The following is a 16,961-nucleotide window of genomic DNA, read 5'->3' as shown; positions in this document are numbered from 1 at the left end:
GTGCTGTTAACTTAGGACCGTTAACTTAAGGACTTTAACGTAAGGACCAGAAGGACATTTCCCCAGTATAGCTTACTATAATAATGCATGGCACTACATTAAGCCTGCTTTATGTATTTGCTCATTTAACTCTTCAATATTTGTATGAGATACTATTGAATGAAATTGATGTGAGATACTGTTACAAACAAACTGAGGCTCGGACAGGTCAAGCAGCTTGCTGGGTTACCGTGGTAGAAAGAGACAGGCCCCTTGACACAAGTGAATATCCTGAACTTACCATACCCTCTTGCAGCTTACTCAGTTGGTGACTGTCTTTTTCTCCCCCAACCTCTGTTCTATAGGGCCTGGCAGTGTGTGATTCTTTGAGCCTCATTACCGTATACAGACCATTCTGGTCTTTTCCCAGACAATTAATGTTGAAGCTCATGGCATCAAACTATATCATCTACATCTATTCATTGTTGTAGTCCTTTCCTGGAATCTGGGTCATTCCTGTCATTTTTCAATGATCTTGGTTCCTGACTCACTGTCTTTCTAACACATTCCTGCCGTTTTTGGCAATTTCAAAATATAGGTAAATGATCCTTCTAAAGCTTTGGCTTTATGGTTCCACAAATCTTCTCCAATACTTTTATCTTCCAATTTATCACAGCCACACACTCCCATGGTCATGCCTAGATAGGACTTTTCATTACCAGTAACTGCAACCTCTCCTAATTATCCCAACTTTGCACCTCCCATTCTTTTGCCACCACTTCCTATTTTTCCAGTTCAGTTCCTAGAGGTCTATATTTCCTATGTCCTCCAATACCGGAAACCTCAGTATATCAATCCTACTGCATATTTACTGTCCATTATTCTCTCTGTGCTTGGTCTCCTCTTTATCCAGCTTAAATTCAATGCAATAGCTCTCTTGTGTACAACTTGGACTCTTATGCCCTCCCATGGTTTAAATATATTCACTTGGCAAAATGAAAGCCACCTTCTCTAGACCTGTATTGGTGCAGCTGATAGTGGCTGGGGGAAAATATATGACCTAATTCACACAACTGTCTCACAAAGGTGAGAACAACCATTTCTTTTTAATTAATTAATTAATTAATTAATTATTTTTTAAATTAATTTATTTATTCATGAGAGACACAGACTGAGAGAGAGAGGCAGAGACACAGGCCGAGGGAGAAGCAGGCTCCTCGCAGGGAGCACAATGCGGGACTCCATCCAGGATCCCGGATTCATGACCTGAGCCAAAGGCAGGTGCCCAACCGCTGAGCCACCCAGGCATCCCGAGAACAACCATTTCATTTTAATTTGTGACCATGCATCTCAAGTGGACCCTTAATACTCCCAGGCAATCAAAATTCCCTAATCCATTCTCTCTCCCATTCTCCTTGATGATTATTTCATTCTTTCTTCTCTCTCCTCGAACCCCCATATCCTTCATCCACACTCTGAGCCAATAACCTTATTTTCTACTCCACCAGAACAAACGAAGAATTAGAGAATACCTAATCCAGCATCTTATACTCTGCTTGCTATCTGTTAGCATAGATAACACATCCATGCTTCCAATTGGATTCTATCTCTCCCCCACTTCCGCTGACCATCATCATTTCCCCTATTATATAATTCCCATCAGCATATAGACATGTTGTTACTTCTCTAATTAAAGACAAACAAACAAACCTTTCTCTTGACTCCAGTTTTCCCAATAGCTTGTCCTGTTTCTTTGTTCCCTTTTGCAGCAAATTCCTTAAAATAACAGATTATACTTTTTGTCTCCAGTTCTTCTTCCACTCTCCAACTCCAGTCTGGCTTTTGCTCCCATCATTCCACTAAACTGCTTTTCTGGCAGTTTAGTTCTCTCCCGGGACTTTGACATTGGTCTATCCCAGGATCAATCCTCAGTCTTCATCTTGACCTATATGTGACATTTGCTAAGTCAATCAACTGGTCACTCCTTTGCCTTGATACATTTGCTTTCCTTGGGTTCAGTGGTCACTGTCTTAGTCAGCTCAGGCTACTATCATGAAATATTAGAGACCAATGGCTTAAACAATATCTCACAGTTCTGGAAGCTGCTAAGTCCAGGATCAAGATGCTGACAGAGTCCATTTTGGGGAGGTCCCTCCTCCTGGCTTGAAGATAGCTGCCACACTGTGTGCCCATATGGCCTTTTCTTGGTGCTTATGTGTGGAGAGAGATCTTCTTTTTCTTATGCCACCCTCATGTCCTCATCTAAACCTAATTACTTCCTATTGACCCCAGCTCTGAATACCATCATGGTGGGAGTTGGAGTAAGGGCTTCAACATATGAATTTTGAGATTCACATTTATTCCTTAACAGGAATAATTTCTGAGTCTCTTTGGCTGATTTTTTCCTGTTCCCACAGACTTTTATAATGGCATGCCTCAGGGTATAGGCATTGCTTCTTCTCTCTATTGGTCTTCACTCCCTTGTTGGCTTCATTCAACTTTGTTGCTTTAAACACCCATCTGTATACCTATCAATGACTGCAAATTTTGCATCTTTAGCTTAGACCTGTTTCCTTAACTCCAAATTTATACATCAAACAGTGTATTCAGTATCTCTTGTTGGATGTCTAGAAGACATTTATTTAATTTTCTGAACATAAGGATGAAGTTATAGCAATTGTTTTAATGTCCCAGCCTGGTAATTACTACATCTGTCAGTTTTTATTTGGTTTTGATGGACTTTTCTTCTCATTATGGATCATATTTTCCTGTTTCTTTGATTGGTTGCCAGACTTTGTGAATTTTATCTTGTTGGGTGCTGGATATTTTTTTAACTCTATAAATATTCTGGAGCTTTGTTCTGGGACTTAGTTAAGTTACTTGGAAATAATTTGATCCTTTTTTTTTTAAAAAAGATTTTATTTGTTTATTCGTGAGAGAGAGAGAGAGAGAGAGAGAGAGAGAGGCAGAGACACAGGCAGAGGGAGAAGCAGGCTCCATGCAGGGAACCTGATGTGGGATGCAATCCCGGGACTCCAAGATCATGCCCTAGGCCAAAGGCAGGTGCCAAACCGCTGAGCCACCCAGGGATCCCCCATTTGATCCTTTTGGATCTTGCTTTTAACATTTGTTAGATAGGACCGGAACAGCATTTAATCTAGGGTTAGTTGTTCCCTATCACTAAGGCAAGACCCTTCTGAATACCCTACCTAATGCCCCATGAATTCAGTCTGGATGGCAAGATCAGGTGCTATTCCCAGCACCTGATTGCCTGGTACTGTTTCATCTAATCATGTCATACAGCTTTTTTTCTCTATCACTGAATAATTTTCTCACATATGGGTGAGAAAATTGTAGAGATATTCTACAGATCTCTGGAGTTGTCTCTTTATGGCTTTCTCCTCTCTGATCTTTAGTTCTGTGAACATTAGTAAGACATTAGTCTTACTCTCCCCACGCATTCGGCTCAACTCAGGGAGTCAACTAAACACTACCTGGGGTTCTTCTTCCAGTATCTCAGCTTGGAAACTTGAGGCAGTAAGCTGGGGCAATCATAGAGCCATCATTGTCCTTTGTTACTTGAAATTTAATGTCTTGAGAACTATTGCTTCATATATTTGATGTTTTTGTTGTTGTTGCTGTTGTTTGTTTCAGGAGGGTGGCTAAATCTAGTCCCTGTTACTCCATCTTGGCCCTAATCTAATAGGCATCTGAGATTCAACATGTGCAAAAGGCATGTCCTCATGTTTTTCATCAGACCTGCTCCTCTTATAATCTTCTGCATCTAGTTGACTTCTCTTTTTTTCTCACTCAGCTCTAATATTTACTCCATCAGAAAATCTACTGGCTACTCTTGCAAATTTTATCCGTAATATGACTACTTTATATCACTTCTATTGTTACCGCTTGGTCTGAGCTACCATCACGTCTGCCTGGATTACCATAATTGCTTCCTAATTGGTCCTCTTTATGCCCTTTCCCACCTGCAATCTGACCTCAATACAGCAGCCAGAGGGAGACCAGCTAGTTGAAAATGTAAGTTTACATTTCTGTGCATTGGCTGCTCTGCAACACTCTAGTAGATCAAGCATGTTCTTGTCTCAGGACCTTTTCACTGGCTGTTTCCTTTTCCTGGAATGCCTTTTCCTAGATTTCTGAATATCTAACTTCCTTCAATCTTTGCCAAACATCCACCTTCTCAATGATGTTACTCTTTTGAAAGTTTTTTAAATTTAAAGAATGTTTTAATAGAGCCCCGTCTCCATTTTTGGGCTCAAAATTTGAAAGATCAAAACCATACACAGTGATAACTTTTCTTCTTACTATTGCCCTCCCCTAGAAACTACCATTGTTTCTTATATATCTTTCCAGCAATATTTTGTACGTATAGAAGCAACTCACTCCTCTTTTTTATACAAATAGTGATATTTTATACACACTGTCCTGCTTTTTACATTTTTCATTTAGAAATTGAATGACTACATTATATTTCATTATTTGGATATTCCATAATATACTGAAACTTTGGTACCAGACCTTTCAGAATTCAGGATTCTAATACTTTGCTGTCATAAACAATGCTTCGATTACTAACCTTGTACATATGTAATTATCTCATATGTGAGAGTATCTGTGAGAAAAATTCCTAGAAATGGAATCTCTAGGTCAAAGGCATGTGCATTTGTGGTTTTGATTGCACGTTGCCACATTGCTCCTTATAGAGTGTGTACCAGTTCACATTCCAACAAGTAATGCATGCGTGATGCTTTCTTTACATCTTCACCAACATAATATATTATCATTGCCAATCTTACAGCTAAAAAGATGGTGTCTTAATTTAAGTATTTTCCTTTCATTGAGTTAGCTTACGCCCCAAAGCTTAACCTTAATTTGTATTTTCTTTTTTGATCTCTATTCATAGGACATTGGTTTCAACCTTATGTATTTTACTCCTGAGTATTTAAAGGATAAGCCACATAAGACTTTGGAGGAGGGACATGGGAACCGGGAGGATCAGAGCAGTCACTGGGCTCTGTTGGGATCACATTTGATGATTACAATAAGGACAAAGGACTGAGATTCTTAAATTTACAGGAACCTTAGAAATAATATAGTTCGATATTTTCATTTTGGTTTCAGTTTTTGTTCTCACCACTTCTGGCTCCTCTACCCACTCCTCTTCCATCTCCATTGGAATCCTGGAATTCTGAAAAATACTAATTACTGCATCAGCACGTGCTCCACATTACCTATAACTTGTGGATGCTTTTGTGTAGACTATAAAAGAAAACATTTTCCTGTTATTTCTGTCTATGCAAGTCCTGAAGTCTGTAACACAGACATCTAAAGTGCTCCTAAAACCTAAAAGTGTTTTAATAGTTTGGCACCAAAAGTTATTTAGTGGCAAAACTTGACCTGATGGGTAGCTGTTTAGAGTCTTTATCTATCTCATATACTGTGAATATTCAAATGCTTTTTGGAGGGATTATTCCTCTGTTTTATTGCCCTAGAGTGCTGCCCTAGACCTGCTGGGGACATTACATAATAGACAGTATGTTATGTTTCTTAAATCTGTAAGATCTTGAATATTGAAAAGCACTTGGCCCTGAGGATGTCAGATAAGGGATTGTGGACTCGGATTTGGGCTTAAGAATTCTCATTACTGGGGCACCTGGTTAAGCGTCTGCCTTTGGCTCAGGTCATGATCCTGGGGTCCTGGGATCGAGTCCCACATCCAGCTCCCTGCGGGGAGTCTGCTTCTTCCTCTGTCTATATCTCTGCCTTTCTCTGTCTCTCATGAATAAATAAATAAAATCTTTAAAAAAGAAAAATAAATTCTCATTACTTACTTAGGAAGGCTTTAACTCTGCACTGGTCTTTTTATTTATTTATTTATTTATTTATTTATTTATTTATTTATTTATTATTTTAAAAATATTTTATTTGTTTAGAGAGAGAGTGTGAACAAAGGGAGGGGCAGAAGGAGAGGGAGGGAGAGAATCTCAAGTGGACTCCATGCTGAGTGCAGAGCCCTATGTGGGGCTTGATCACAAGGTCCTGAGATCACAATGACCTGAGCCTAAATCAAGAGTCAGACAGTCAACCAACCAACTGAGCCACCCAGGTGCCTCTGCATTGACCTTTTAAAGTTCAGACCTGTGTATGTCAGTTCATGTAAAGTTGTTCAAACAAGTCCAGATGAGTCAGTTATGCAATAACATTATGATAATATTCTATTATAAATACTTACTATGCTATTATAAATACTTACAATGCTTTGAGGTCCTTCTCTAACCCTTAAATGTGTCTTAGGTAATACAAGTTGTTTGAAAATATTGTTAATCTTTCAACTTGGAAACAAAAGTTTCATACCACTCCTCTTTTATGAAATATTTAGAGGGGCACCTGACTGGCTCAGTCAGGGGAGCTTGTGACTCTTGATCTCAGAGTTGTGAGTTCGAACCCCACATTGGGTATAGAAATTATTTAAATATGAAATCTTTGGGCAGCCTGGGTGGCTCAGCGGTTTAGCGCTGCCTTCAGCCCGGGGTGTGATCCTGGAGACCTGGGCTCTAGTCCCACGTCGGGCTCCCTGCATGGAGCCTGCTTCTCCCTCTGCCTGCATCTCCGCCTCTCTCTGTTTCTCTCTCTCTCTCTCATGAATAAATAAATAAAATCTTTTAAAAAATTAAATCTTTAAAAAAAGAGAGAAAAATATTTAGAGATTGGAAAATAAGCTTTAAAAAAACCCTTATATTTGCAACTACATATGTGGGAAAATCAGGATTTTCTTCATCATACAATCAAAACAAAATTAGAAATAAAATGTTATATAAAACCCTAACTGTAAATGTGTGCATAAACTTTTTTGTTCTTATTGCTTTCCTAAGAATTTTTTTTTTTTTAAGTAGGCTCCATACCCAACATGGAGCCCAACACAGGGCTTGAACTCACAGCCCTGAAGTGAAGACCTGAGCTGAGATCAAGAAGCAGGTGCTTAACTGACTGAGCCACCCAGGTGCCCCTGCTTTCCTATGTATTTTAAATATGATGTTACTAAATATTTTTATTTTTATATTGATAACTACTTTTAACTCATTTTGCACACTGGAATTTCTCATAAAATTTTATTTGGAAAGAGTTTCAATTATCCAATGGTATAAAAATGGAAGAGGACAATGATAAGTAGAGAATGTGGAGTATATCTTCTATAATCCTTGAAGGGAAGAAAGGTGACCTTTGTGTTGTTTTAGGCAAAGAATGGGAATGAGGTTATAGAAAAGAGCATTTATTTCACACGGTGTCTTTCTGCATCAGTGATTTTAATAAGGATTCTTAGTGGTTATCAGATAATTTTTTTTAATGCACTGCTCTCTGGATTCTGATCTAGCGAATTCTGGGTTCAGCCCTCCCCCTCCATCTCCTTCTTGATCCAGTCCACATAGTTGAGTAATTTGGTGTAGAAGCCATAGCCCCTGCTGCACCCGATGCCCCAGGATACGATGCCTGTGGCCACCCAGCGATCACTGTTCTCATCCTTCACTGCAAAGACCCCTCCGCTATCCCCCTGACAGGCATCCTGCTTTAGAGATGGGTCCCCAGCACAGAACATGTTTTGAGAAAACACATCCTTCCTTTTATTTTTCCTGAGCCAGCTCTCACATGCCTCTCGTTTAGCTACGGGCAGACGGATAAATTTGAGGTCATAAGAAAGCCTCTCCTCCATTATCCCAAAGCCACTGACATAGCCCATGAGGCCCCTATCATAGAAGGTCTCGTTGTCAGGGAGGCAGATGGGGAGGAGGTTGGGTCCCAGGGTGACACTATTTTCTAGCTCCAAGAGGGCAATGTCCCCCTCAAAATTGTGGGACTCATCCTGGCGGTAGTCCGGGTGAATGCTGACCCTGCGGACAGGATGGTTTGCTAGTTTTGTGATCTCTTCCACGCTTACGTGGCCCAGGAACACATCCACAGTGGCATTGCTTTGTGCATCATGATCCTTGGGGTAGAGGGTGTGGGCAGCTGTGAGGATCCAGCGGTCTCCCAGCAGGGCTCCACCCCCTCGCCCATAGATGTTGGTGAAGGCTTGCCAGGGGAAGTTGCCCAGCTTGGCCTTTTGCCCTCCAATGATGCGCTGCTTCTGTTCCACAGGGTTGACGGGTTTCCCACACACTGGAAAGGAGAGACAGAAGGCGAGGACAAGTCAGGCCTGGCCTGCCCTCTTCCTTTCTGTGGTCAGTCAGTTCCCCCTACAGCCCTTCTTTTGGCTCTGGGCTCTTTCCTCTTTCTCCTCCCATTCCCACACCACTGTCTTTGGCCTTTTGTCAGCCTCTTCTCCTGGTTCTTATTTATTTCTTCCTGGGAATTTTCTTGCTTTTTAAAAATCCCTGATTCCCTGTCTCCTCAGTGAAAAAGCAGGACTGTCAAGACTGAATTTGATTCTCTGGGTTCCTCTCTGCTTTTTTCCTGGGATATCACCTTTCCTCTTTCCCATATTCTTTTTATCTATTTTTGACCTGAATCTGGATTGTCTCTCCATTTACTTTGTCTCCATCCTCTGTGCATGCTTTTTCTGAGGCCCTGGAGGGCTGCAAAAGGCATTGGGGTGGCCCTCAAGGCCACTTACCTGGCAAGCACCGAGGAATCTTCTCTCCTTCCCATTCATTCTTCCAAATGCCCTGGGCGGTGCAGGTATAGGCCCCTGTGGGAAGAGGGGGCTATGATCAGGCTAGGAGGTGGTGGACAGGGAAACTAGGTCTAAGAGGCTAATGAACATTGAATGTGCAGGACAGGCACAGGAGAGATTCGGAACTAACACCAACAAGGATCAAAGGGAAAGGTTCAAATACATAATGATGGAATATTAAAAGCGTTGAGGGGCTCCCAACATATGTTTTTGTTTTAATATTCAGTGAAAAAATCAGAACACTTAACTCCATGTTTGATGTGATCCCTATTTGTGAAAATAGACATAAAAACTGGAAGAAACATATGAAAATCTTATCAGTGATTGCATCTTGGTAGTGGGATAGTAGATTATAATGGTAGCTACATTTTCTGATTGTTGACAGTATGCCACGCTTGTTGCTAAGCATTTTATCTACATTATCTAATTTAAGCACCACAGTGACACTTTCAGGGATTCATTATTATTCTCATTTTTTGGATGAGGAAACTGAGCTTAAATAATTTGCACAAGGTCACATAACTTCTAAGTTCCAAAACCAAGATGCAAACTGAAGATTGTCTGACTTCAAAGCCAAGCTCTTAAATAATACCATATAATCTATATGTAAGATTTTTTCTTTTTTCTTTTGGATGTTTTAGCCCTACAAAGCATGTGATTTCTTTCATTTTAAAGAAAAGTTTTGAAGATGATTTTCAGAGTCATTTAGTAAAACCTAAATGTAAAAAATCACAACATAGTAGCAAGGGAGTGGGTATGTGGGAAGAATTTTGGGGGAAGTCCCACGGGTACAGCTGTAGTGTGATTGTGGTGGTGGTGGTGGTGATGATGGTGGTGATGGTAGAGGTGTTTGGAGGTGGTGGTGATGATGGTGATGATGGTGGTGGTGGTGGTAGAGGTGGGGGTGATGGGAAGGGTGGTGGTAATGATGGTAGTGATGGTGGTAGTGGAGTTTGGGGTCGTAATGATAGTGGTGGTAGAGGTAGAGGCGAGGATGGTGGTGGAGTGGGGTTGTCATGTTGGTGGTGGTGAAGGTGGGGGGTAGTAATGATGATGGTGGTGTTGGTGGTTGTGGAGATGGGGATGATGAAAATTCTTGTGGGGGTGGCAGTAGTAATGGTCATGGTGATGGTAAGAGAGAGTAGACTGTTTATAGGATTTAAGACTTTCTTTGTATCAGTTCAGGTGCCTCCTTCAACACTCCTAGATGTCTCTTGGCACTATACTTTAGGCCCCTAAAGCCAGTGCCCTGGGAAGATACCTCAATCTACATCTCCTAAGGATTATGTTGGAAAACTCTCAGAAGATGTCCTGAAAAGATGGAAGGAAGGAGGCTGCCATTTGCATGGGTTCCTACCTCGCTGGATCTCACTGATGCCACCTCTGGTATGCATCTTGTAATAAGGCTCCTGGCAGTAGTACTGGATACGGGCCTGGTAGGTGTTCACCCCCTTTGTGGTAGTGTAATTGAAGGCCCCATTTGTCAGGCTTCGTGGTGGCCCGCAGTCCTTGACTTGGAGAGAACACAGGGCCATATGAGAACTGAGAGGGATGGTACTGGAACTTCAGTGGGAAGAACCTGAGTTTTCTGCCCACAAAACAGGCTGAGAACCTTGAAAATTCGGTCAGTGGGGGGCACTTGTGATGGATGGGCTTCAAAGGAGAAGTAAGGGGGAGGTTTTTTGCTTAGTCTAGACCCCCTCTTCCTTTCACAGCCTAGGTCCCCATGGCTAGGGGCTGGGAGCTCCCCAGGGGCAGACACCTGCTGAGTTGTGACTTACTCCTGCACCTGGGCATGGCACGATGCCAAGTGCCATCATCTTGACATACAGCTGTGAAGGAGAGCAGCACCTGGTTTCCCTGTATGAGAAGAGGTAGACAGAGGTAGAGGTGCCATTAGCATGAGGAGGCACTGAGGTTGCCTTCCTGCCTTTCCCACACTGGAGCAGCAGGGAATGCAAGGATATCTCTCAGGCTCTCGGACCTCAGCATCCCCTTGGATGTGACTCCTTTGTTTTTCTCAGACCAGAGGTGCAGATGGGAGCACTGAGTCACACAGCAGAAAGTCAGGCAAGGGCTAATTGTCAGACCTGATAATCCTCTCTCTAGACTCTTGCCTATTTCCACTGCAGTCCCTTTGAACCCCACTATTTTATTTTATTTTATTTTTTTATTTTATTTTATTTTATTTTATTTTATTTTATTTTATTTTATTTTATTTTATTTTATTTTATAAGTAAGCTCCACACCCAACGGGGGGCTTGAATTCACGACCCTGAGATCTGGAGTCACATGCTCTACTGAATGAGCCAGCCAGGTGCCCTTGAACCTCACAATTTTAAATTAAAAAAAAAAAAAAAAAAAAAAAGCAACCCTGGTTGTATGTTTCCTGCATTGGAACAGAAGACTGTGCTCTGAAGGAGAACCATATTTTTCTCCCTCTAGAGTGCCTATTGATCTAGGCCTGCATCACCTCATCTCTCCCAGACCACACTGTTCTGAAGGGCAAGGGCCCAACCACTTTCCAGGGTGTTTGAGGTGCCAATGTGTGCTAAGTGCTATTGTAGTTGAGTAGTTAGTGGGGACAAAGCAAGAAAATGGCATCCTCTGTGGCAAAAAGTAACTGGACAATATGAATGAGCCTCATTAAGGCCAAAAACCATCCCAGAGAGTCAGCCCTGGAAACGATTGCATAAGCACCTGTATGAGAACTAGGATGTTTGGTGATGCAAATAATGAGAGAAGCTGTATGACTTACTTTAAATTCTATGATGTAAGTGACAAATGCCAAGGTAAGGGTTGTGGTAGCGTATGAAAGCAAGGGTTATAACATAAGCAAAGAGTATGTGAGTGTCCAATGTTCTGGGCCCAGGACATCCAGTCCTCATGGTATAGCTAGAAACATCCAGGAGTAAAGAGCAACTCATCTTGGCTAGCTCAGCTTGATGCAACATGTCAGTGCTGTGCATGAAGGCTGTGGTGAATATGTGTGTTTCTTTTTATTGACCTCCTGCTCCTAGGACACTGCCTCACACTCAGTTAATGCTTAAAACATTTGTTGAATGAATGAACTACTACTTAAGGACATGCCAAAGGTCTTCTCTCAGATTCTAATTAGGTCTTCCAAGTGGATCTATTGAACAAAGATAGGATGTCCATTCCTGTGTCCCTCCCCAGGGGTCACTCCAATTGTATGTTTTTTAGAATAGCATTTTAGTTTACCAGCTTTTGTGAGATTAACCAATAATACCATGTTCATTCCTGAGCCTGCAAAGCTGAGGGCAGTGTGGTGGGTCCAGGGTGAGCACCACTGTGAATGAAAAAACCCTGGGGCAAGCGGTAGGAAATTTGGTTCTAGTCCCTGCTGCACAAAATCACTGTGATGTTGAGTGAGTCACTCCTTGCACTCCACCCTACTTTTTCAGTTCCTAAATCCTACAGTTGTTATGCTAGGCCAGTAGTTCATGAGCTTGGCTGCACATTGGAATCACTTGGGTAGCTTTAATTCATCCTAGCTACACTCTGGACCAATGGGATCAATCTCTTGCAGGAGACCCAGACATCAGTGCTTTTAAAACTTGAAGTGTTTTCAACGCCTGGTCAAGTTTGAGAGCAGGTAAATCAAGTAATCTTCCAAATCAAAGGTGTGAATCCAGCCAGCCCTGGGCCTAAATCTGATATGGACCTATGCACCTGGATGGCTGGGCCACCTTTCTTCTTTGGGTTCTTACCTCCACAAGCTGGTAGCCTTGTTGGCAGGTGGCAATGAAGTAGTCACGGAACTGGTATTGGGGCTGTACATCCTGGATGATGGTGAACTTGTCTAAGGTCTTGGGCTGGGGGCACTTGATGACTGTTGGGGAGACCAGAGGACATGTTTATTTCAGAGCCACTGTCCTTTCTACACATCTGATTGTGCCCTGATGCTGACCAGTGAGAGAGGCCCCCCAGGCAACCTTACCTTCAGTGACATAATGCAGCTTCCAGCCTCGGCTGTCACCCGACTCATCTGTGAAGAACAGCAGATCCACGGCATTGCTGCTAGTGTCAAAGTCAGTGGGTCTTTTCTTCCCACAGAACTCGCCGATGTTCCTCCCATTGGCATAGATCTGGTGGGCAAGAGGAAAGGGCCATCTCTCCAATTCAGACATTTTCCCACTGGACCAGGATGGTGGTGGTGGTGGGAACTCTGCTTTTTGCATATGTTTTCAGCCAGAGGAGAAAAGGGATCCCCAGGACCTACTTGTAGTTGTGTGGGAACTTGCCTAGCTCCTGTGTGATGCTGGTTATTCCTGTCCCAGCTGGCCAGAGGATCTAGTGGGAAGTGGGGAAGAGGGGAGGGGAGGGAAAGGAAGGAGGTCTCTAAGGGAGGAGCGTGGCTATACCTGTAGCTGGTCATAGGGGCAGTGTACTTGCTGGTGGTCATCGATTTCAAAAGGCTCCAGGAACTTGAGGTGGAGGGTGAGGCCACGCTCCACCCGGATGCTGTAGTTGCAGCGCAGGTCAGGAGGGTAGGGTTGGGGGTACTCCAGGCTGGAGACGTAGCCCGATGGCTCTGTGAACAGCTCATTGCTGCACTCAGCTATGAGAGCAGAGCCAGCCGGGGGTCACCAGGGACTCTCTGGCTGGCCCCACAAGCCATCGCTCAGTGCCTCCCACCCACAGTGCCCCGACCTCACCCTGGCAGGAATGCCCATCCTTCTGAAGTTCATAGCCTGGACGGCAGGTACAGAAGTAGCTGCCCACGTAGTTATGACACAGGTGCTGGCATTGGGGCTGGAGATTCTCCTCAAGTGAGTTGAGCTGGGAAGCACATTCATCGAGGTCTGGAAGACATTCCGGAAGGAAGAGTTAAATCCTTGTCTGCCGGGGACTTCTGTAATGGCTCTTCTGTCAGAGAGGTCAGTCACCAGAGGTCTAGAGATAAAATCATCTCCTGGCCACCTGAAACTCCAGGCCTCCCCCTGCCCTCTTTTTTTTTTTTTTTTTTGAGTGGGGGGTTGGGGACAGCAGAGGGGGAGGGAGAGAGTGAATCTTATGTAGGCTTCCCGTCCAGTGCAGAGCCTGACACAGGGCTCGATGTCACAACCCTGAGATCATGACCTGAGCTGAAACCAAGAGTCAGACACTTAACTGACTGGGCCCCCCGGGCACCCCAACTTCAGGCCTCTCTCATGCTTTCTGGGAACTGCTCAATGGTGACAGAATCCAGGTTGGCAGGCTTCTCCTGGTAAAAGCTCTCTTCAGAGGGAAAAGAAGGAAGGATAGGCTTCCTGTTTCAATGGATTCGAGATTCCCCTTCTCTGGTCCCCATTGAACACCCTCAGGCCAGGCAACAAGGCACCTGGGGGCCACTCACCCACAGCCTGGTAGTAGGCCAGGAAGCCCTTGTGGAACATAATGGTGCCATTCTCCTCGTTGGAGAAGTCTGTGTGGAAGGTCAGCTGCATCTTGTTCCCTTGAGACACGAATTCCCTTGCTTCTGGGGGGTTGCCCAGTGGAGAACCCAGCTGCCCACAGAACCTCCCCAGAGTTTTTTTGTCAGCAGAGATCTGGTGGAGAAAGGACAAGGGGTGGGAAGAAGAGCTGTTGAGGAGACACGTCCCATGCGGAAGGTCAGCAAAGGCCTCCTCTTGTCCCAGAAAGCGAGCAGTGCCCTACTGCTGGACCAGCTTCCGCCTGCTTTCTCCCCGTGGGGCTCTGGCTATTGTAAACTACCCCCAGTGATTGTTTTGTTGTTGTTGTTCCCCTGGTGACTTTCATCTTTTCAGCGGAGTCTTCGGTGGCTAACTCCTTGCACGTTACCCTGTGCCCGGTACATCGCCCTTTCCCTTGTTCTGTGTCGCCCAGCATGTGTCAGACCGTTCTTCATTTCCGCCACCTCCCATGCTCATCTTCCCCTGGAATCCTGGTTGTCTCTACCCAGCCATTAGCATCCCTTCATTCCTGGAGCCCGGAGTGGTCTGCTTTATTTTCTATCCAGCTACTTCACCTCACCTTATGCAAACCATTCACGTCCAGCCATGCCTTCTGATACACTCAGCTGAGGGTGAGCCTCTCCAGCCCCTGCCTGGGCCAACTTCACCTAGCTTCCCTTATCTCTTTCTTCACAGGTTCCTTAACCCCTAGAAATGGAAGACATTCTGCCCCCACTCCATCCCTCGCTATCCCTGCCACCAAGACCCCTCCCCGCAGCCCTGCAAACTTCTCTAGTCCTCTGGCCTGGGAAACTATCATTTTCATGCTATTCTCTCATAACCTCCAGAAGGTCTCCTGGGAGTGGTATTCACTGCTTGTGTGTAGGCTTTACTTGAATCCTGAATCAGGAACCTCATTTTTATTCATATAGAAAGTTGAGACTGGGAAAGTACACTTGCTCATTACAGAGGCGAGGAGACTGAGCCCACTGACCTTGCTGAGGGTTATGATTGGGCTACCACCATCCACATTTCTGTTCCCCACGTTCCTGTTTAGGAAGGCAGCCATGTGATATTCTACATGGAAACAGGGAAACTGAGGCACAGCTGTTTCCAAAGACTCTCAGCAAGTCAGCAGATAAGGATGGTTTTTCTGACTCCTTAAGACAGAATTTCCTGGAAGTGGGGCCTGTGATTCCTTCCTCTGTGTTTCTCCCTTCCGTGCTCACTGAGGGCCTCTAAACCCAGTGGATATCCCATCCATGGTGTCACCTGACTCTCAGGACTCCACTGGGCCATCAGCTCTTGCAGGGCTGGGGCTGTGTCCATGGTGGGGGTGGGGGTGGGGATGCTATCCAAGGTGGTTAGAGTACAAGTCCTCAGTTTCCAGAGATACCCAGGCCTCCCTCTGCCCTCCCAACCGGATCCCCTACCTTGACATAGTCATACAAACAGCCTTCGGAAGGCTCCAGGTCAAACTGCCAGAAGACAAGCTTCACCCTGAATCCTGTGGGCACTGTAATCACAGTGGTTTTGTCAAGGTTGTTGGGGTAAGGCTTGGGGTACAGAGGAGAAGTCACTTCCCCAAAGAGCTTCTGTGAAAGGGGGATGGAGCCCCCCATATTGCAGAACAGGATCGGCACCAGGAGATAAAAGAGCCACCTGCCGAAAAGAAAGTGGGTGTCTAGTGCTGGAGGGGGGTAGCACCCCTACATTTGGGCAGCGACTGGGGGAGGGATTGGGATGGTCATACCGCTCAGCATTTTCCTCTCTGGCCATTTTACACCTTATAGAGATTTTCTAGGTGGGGGTGGGTGAAGGGGAGAGGCTGGTCTTTGCAGCCGCTGCATTGGGTGTTCCTCCCCTCAGGGCAATGTCCAGTCTAGAGGTCATCATACTCCCTCTGCCTGTCTCCCCATCCTCCCCTGCCCTCTCCCACCACTCTCCTCCTCTTCCCGGAATAGGGCTGGCTTGGGACCAGTTAATTGAAGCTGAGGGTTACCAGTCATGGCTCTTTGATAGGGCTCCCAAAGGCTCAGCAGAGACCTCTGGAAGAAACAGCCTATGGAATACGGACGGAGTCATGCACAGAGCATTCTCCTCCTGGGCACAGTGGATCCTCTCCTCTTGCTGCTCCCCTGCTAGGAGCTGCGTGGGAGAAGGGAACATGGCCATCATCTCATGGGTCTAAGATCTCCTTTTGTCCTCAGGAGGAGGGATGGGGGGGATGTATTGACATGTGCACGCTTGTGTGTAAGGGAATAGGTAAGGTGTATGGAGAGGGAGGGGTGTTCCTATCTTCCTGAATGAATTTGGGAAGGGTTGCCTTCCATGCCCAGGATTCTCTCCTCTGGCTTCTCCCTCCCTCCTGGGTCCCCATCAGCCTTACTCACATTTCTCAAGGCCTGTCTTTGGATCCTGGACTCTGCTGACAGTGTCTTCATCCACTCCGTATTGAGGGAGAGAGCGGTCATGCAGGGGAGGGAAGGCGGAGGGAATGACTGTGGAGGGGAAGGAGGGGACCATTCCCGGAGGAATGTTGTAGGGAATGAACTATTTGCATAAACAAAACCGAAAAAAAAAAAAAAAAAAAAAAACCAGTTTCCAGTTTATTATAGTTTTGGTTTTGAAATCCCTGATGGTGGTGCCACCTGCTGGCCGGCCAGGGGAAAGGCTCAGGAGATGGGCCTGAGTTTTTAGCCAGGAGAAAGCCCTCGGTGGGAAGGCCAGACCTCTCGGTTTCTAAATCTGATCTGAAGTCTACCTTTCTTCGGGGACTGCTCCTATGACAAAGGCAACGGAAATTGAAGTTGGGGGTTGGGAGCTCTTTCTCTGCATTGCCCTGTTCCATTAATCCGGTTCTTCCTGTCCTTAGTCAC

At 44.8% G+C, this 16,961-nt stretch overlaps 1 protein-coding gene across 2 annotated transcripts; it reads right to left on the bottom strand.

The window, feature by feature from the left end:
• Positions 1–7,282: 7,282 nt before the first annotated feature.
• C1R (complement C1r) lies at positions 7,283–16,638 on the bottom strand. Of its 2 annotated transcripts, none has more exons than XM_077871224.1 (11): positions 16,476–16,638; positions 15,516–15,744; positions 14,025–14,217; positions 13,345–13,491; positions 13,051–13,247; positions 12,627–12,774; positions 12,397–12,518; positions 10,447–10,525; positions 10,023–10,178; positions 8,606–8,680; positions 7,283–8,151 (listed from the first exon to the last, which is right to left on the bottom strand). In XM_077871224.1, coding segments are annotated over exons 1-11 (2,118 nt in total). In that variant the 5' UTR covers positions 16,478–16,638; the 3' UTR covers positions 7,283–7,381. The 2 variants fall into 2 exon arrangements, with proteins under 2 accessions (XP_077727350.1, XP_077727349.1); XM_077871223.1 differs by lacking the exon at positions 16,476–16,638 and adding an exon at positions 15,836–15,937.
• Between the last annotated feature and the right edge of the window lie 323 nt (positions 16,639–16,961).

Source organism: Canis aureus, chromosome 25, assembly GCF_053574225.1.
Source record: "Canis aureus isolate CA01 chromosome 25, VMU_Caureus_v.1.0, whole genome shotgun sequence".
Lineage (NCBI taxonomy): Eukaryota > Metazoa > Chordata > Mammalia > Carnivora > Canidae > Canis > Canis aureus.
Note: the sequence above shows the minus strand (reverse complement) of the source record. Positions and strands in the feature narration are given on the sequence as shown.

What these genes read in the sequence shown, in the direction of transcription:
- C1R (XM_077871223.1), bottom strand. Translation starts at nt 15,861, where the DNA reads ATGGCCAGAGAGGAAAATGCTGAGCG. An exon ending in GCCCCTATGACCAGCTACAG is followed by an intron (nt 12,775 to 13,050) that starts GTATAGCCACGC and finishes CTTGCCCACCAG; the next exon opens with ATCTATGCCAATGGGAGGAA. An exon ending in GATTCCTCGGTGCTTGCCAG is followed by an intron (nt 8,152 to 8,605) that starts GTAAGTGGCCTT and finishes TCTCCTTTCCAG; the next exon opens with TGTGTGGGAAACCCGTCAAC.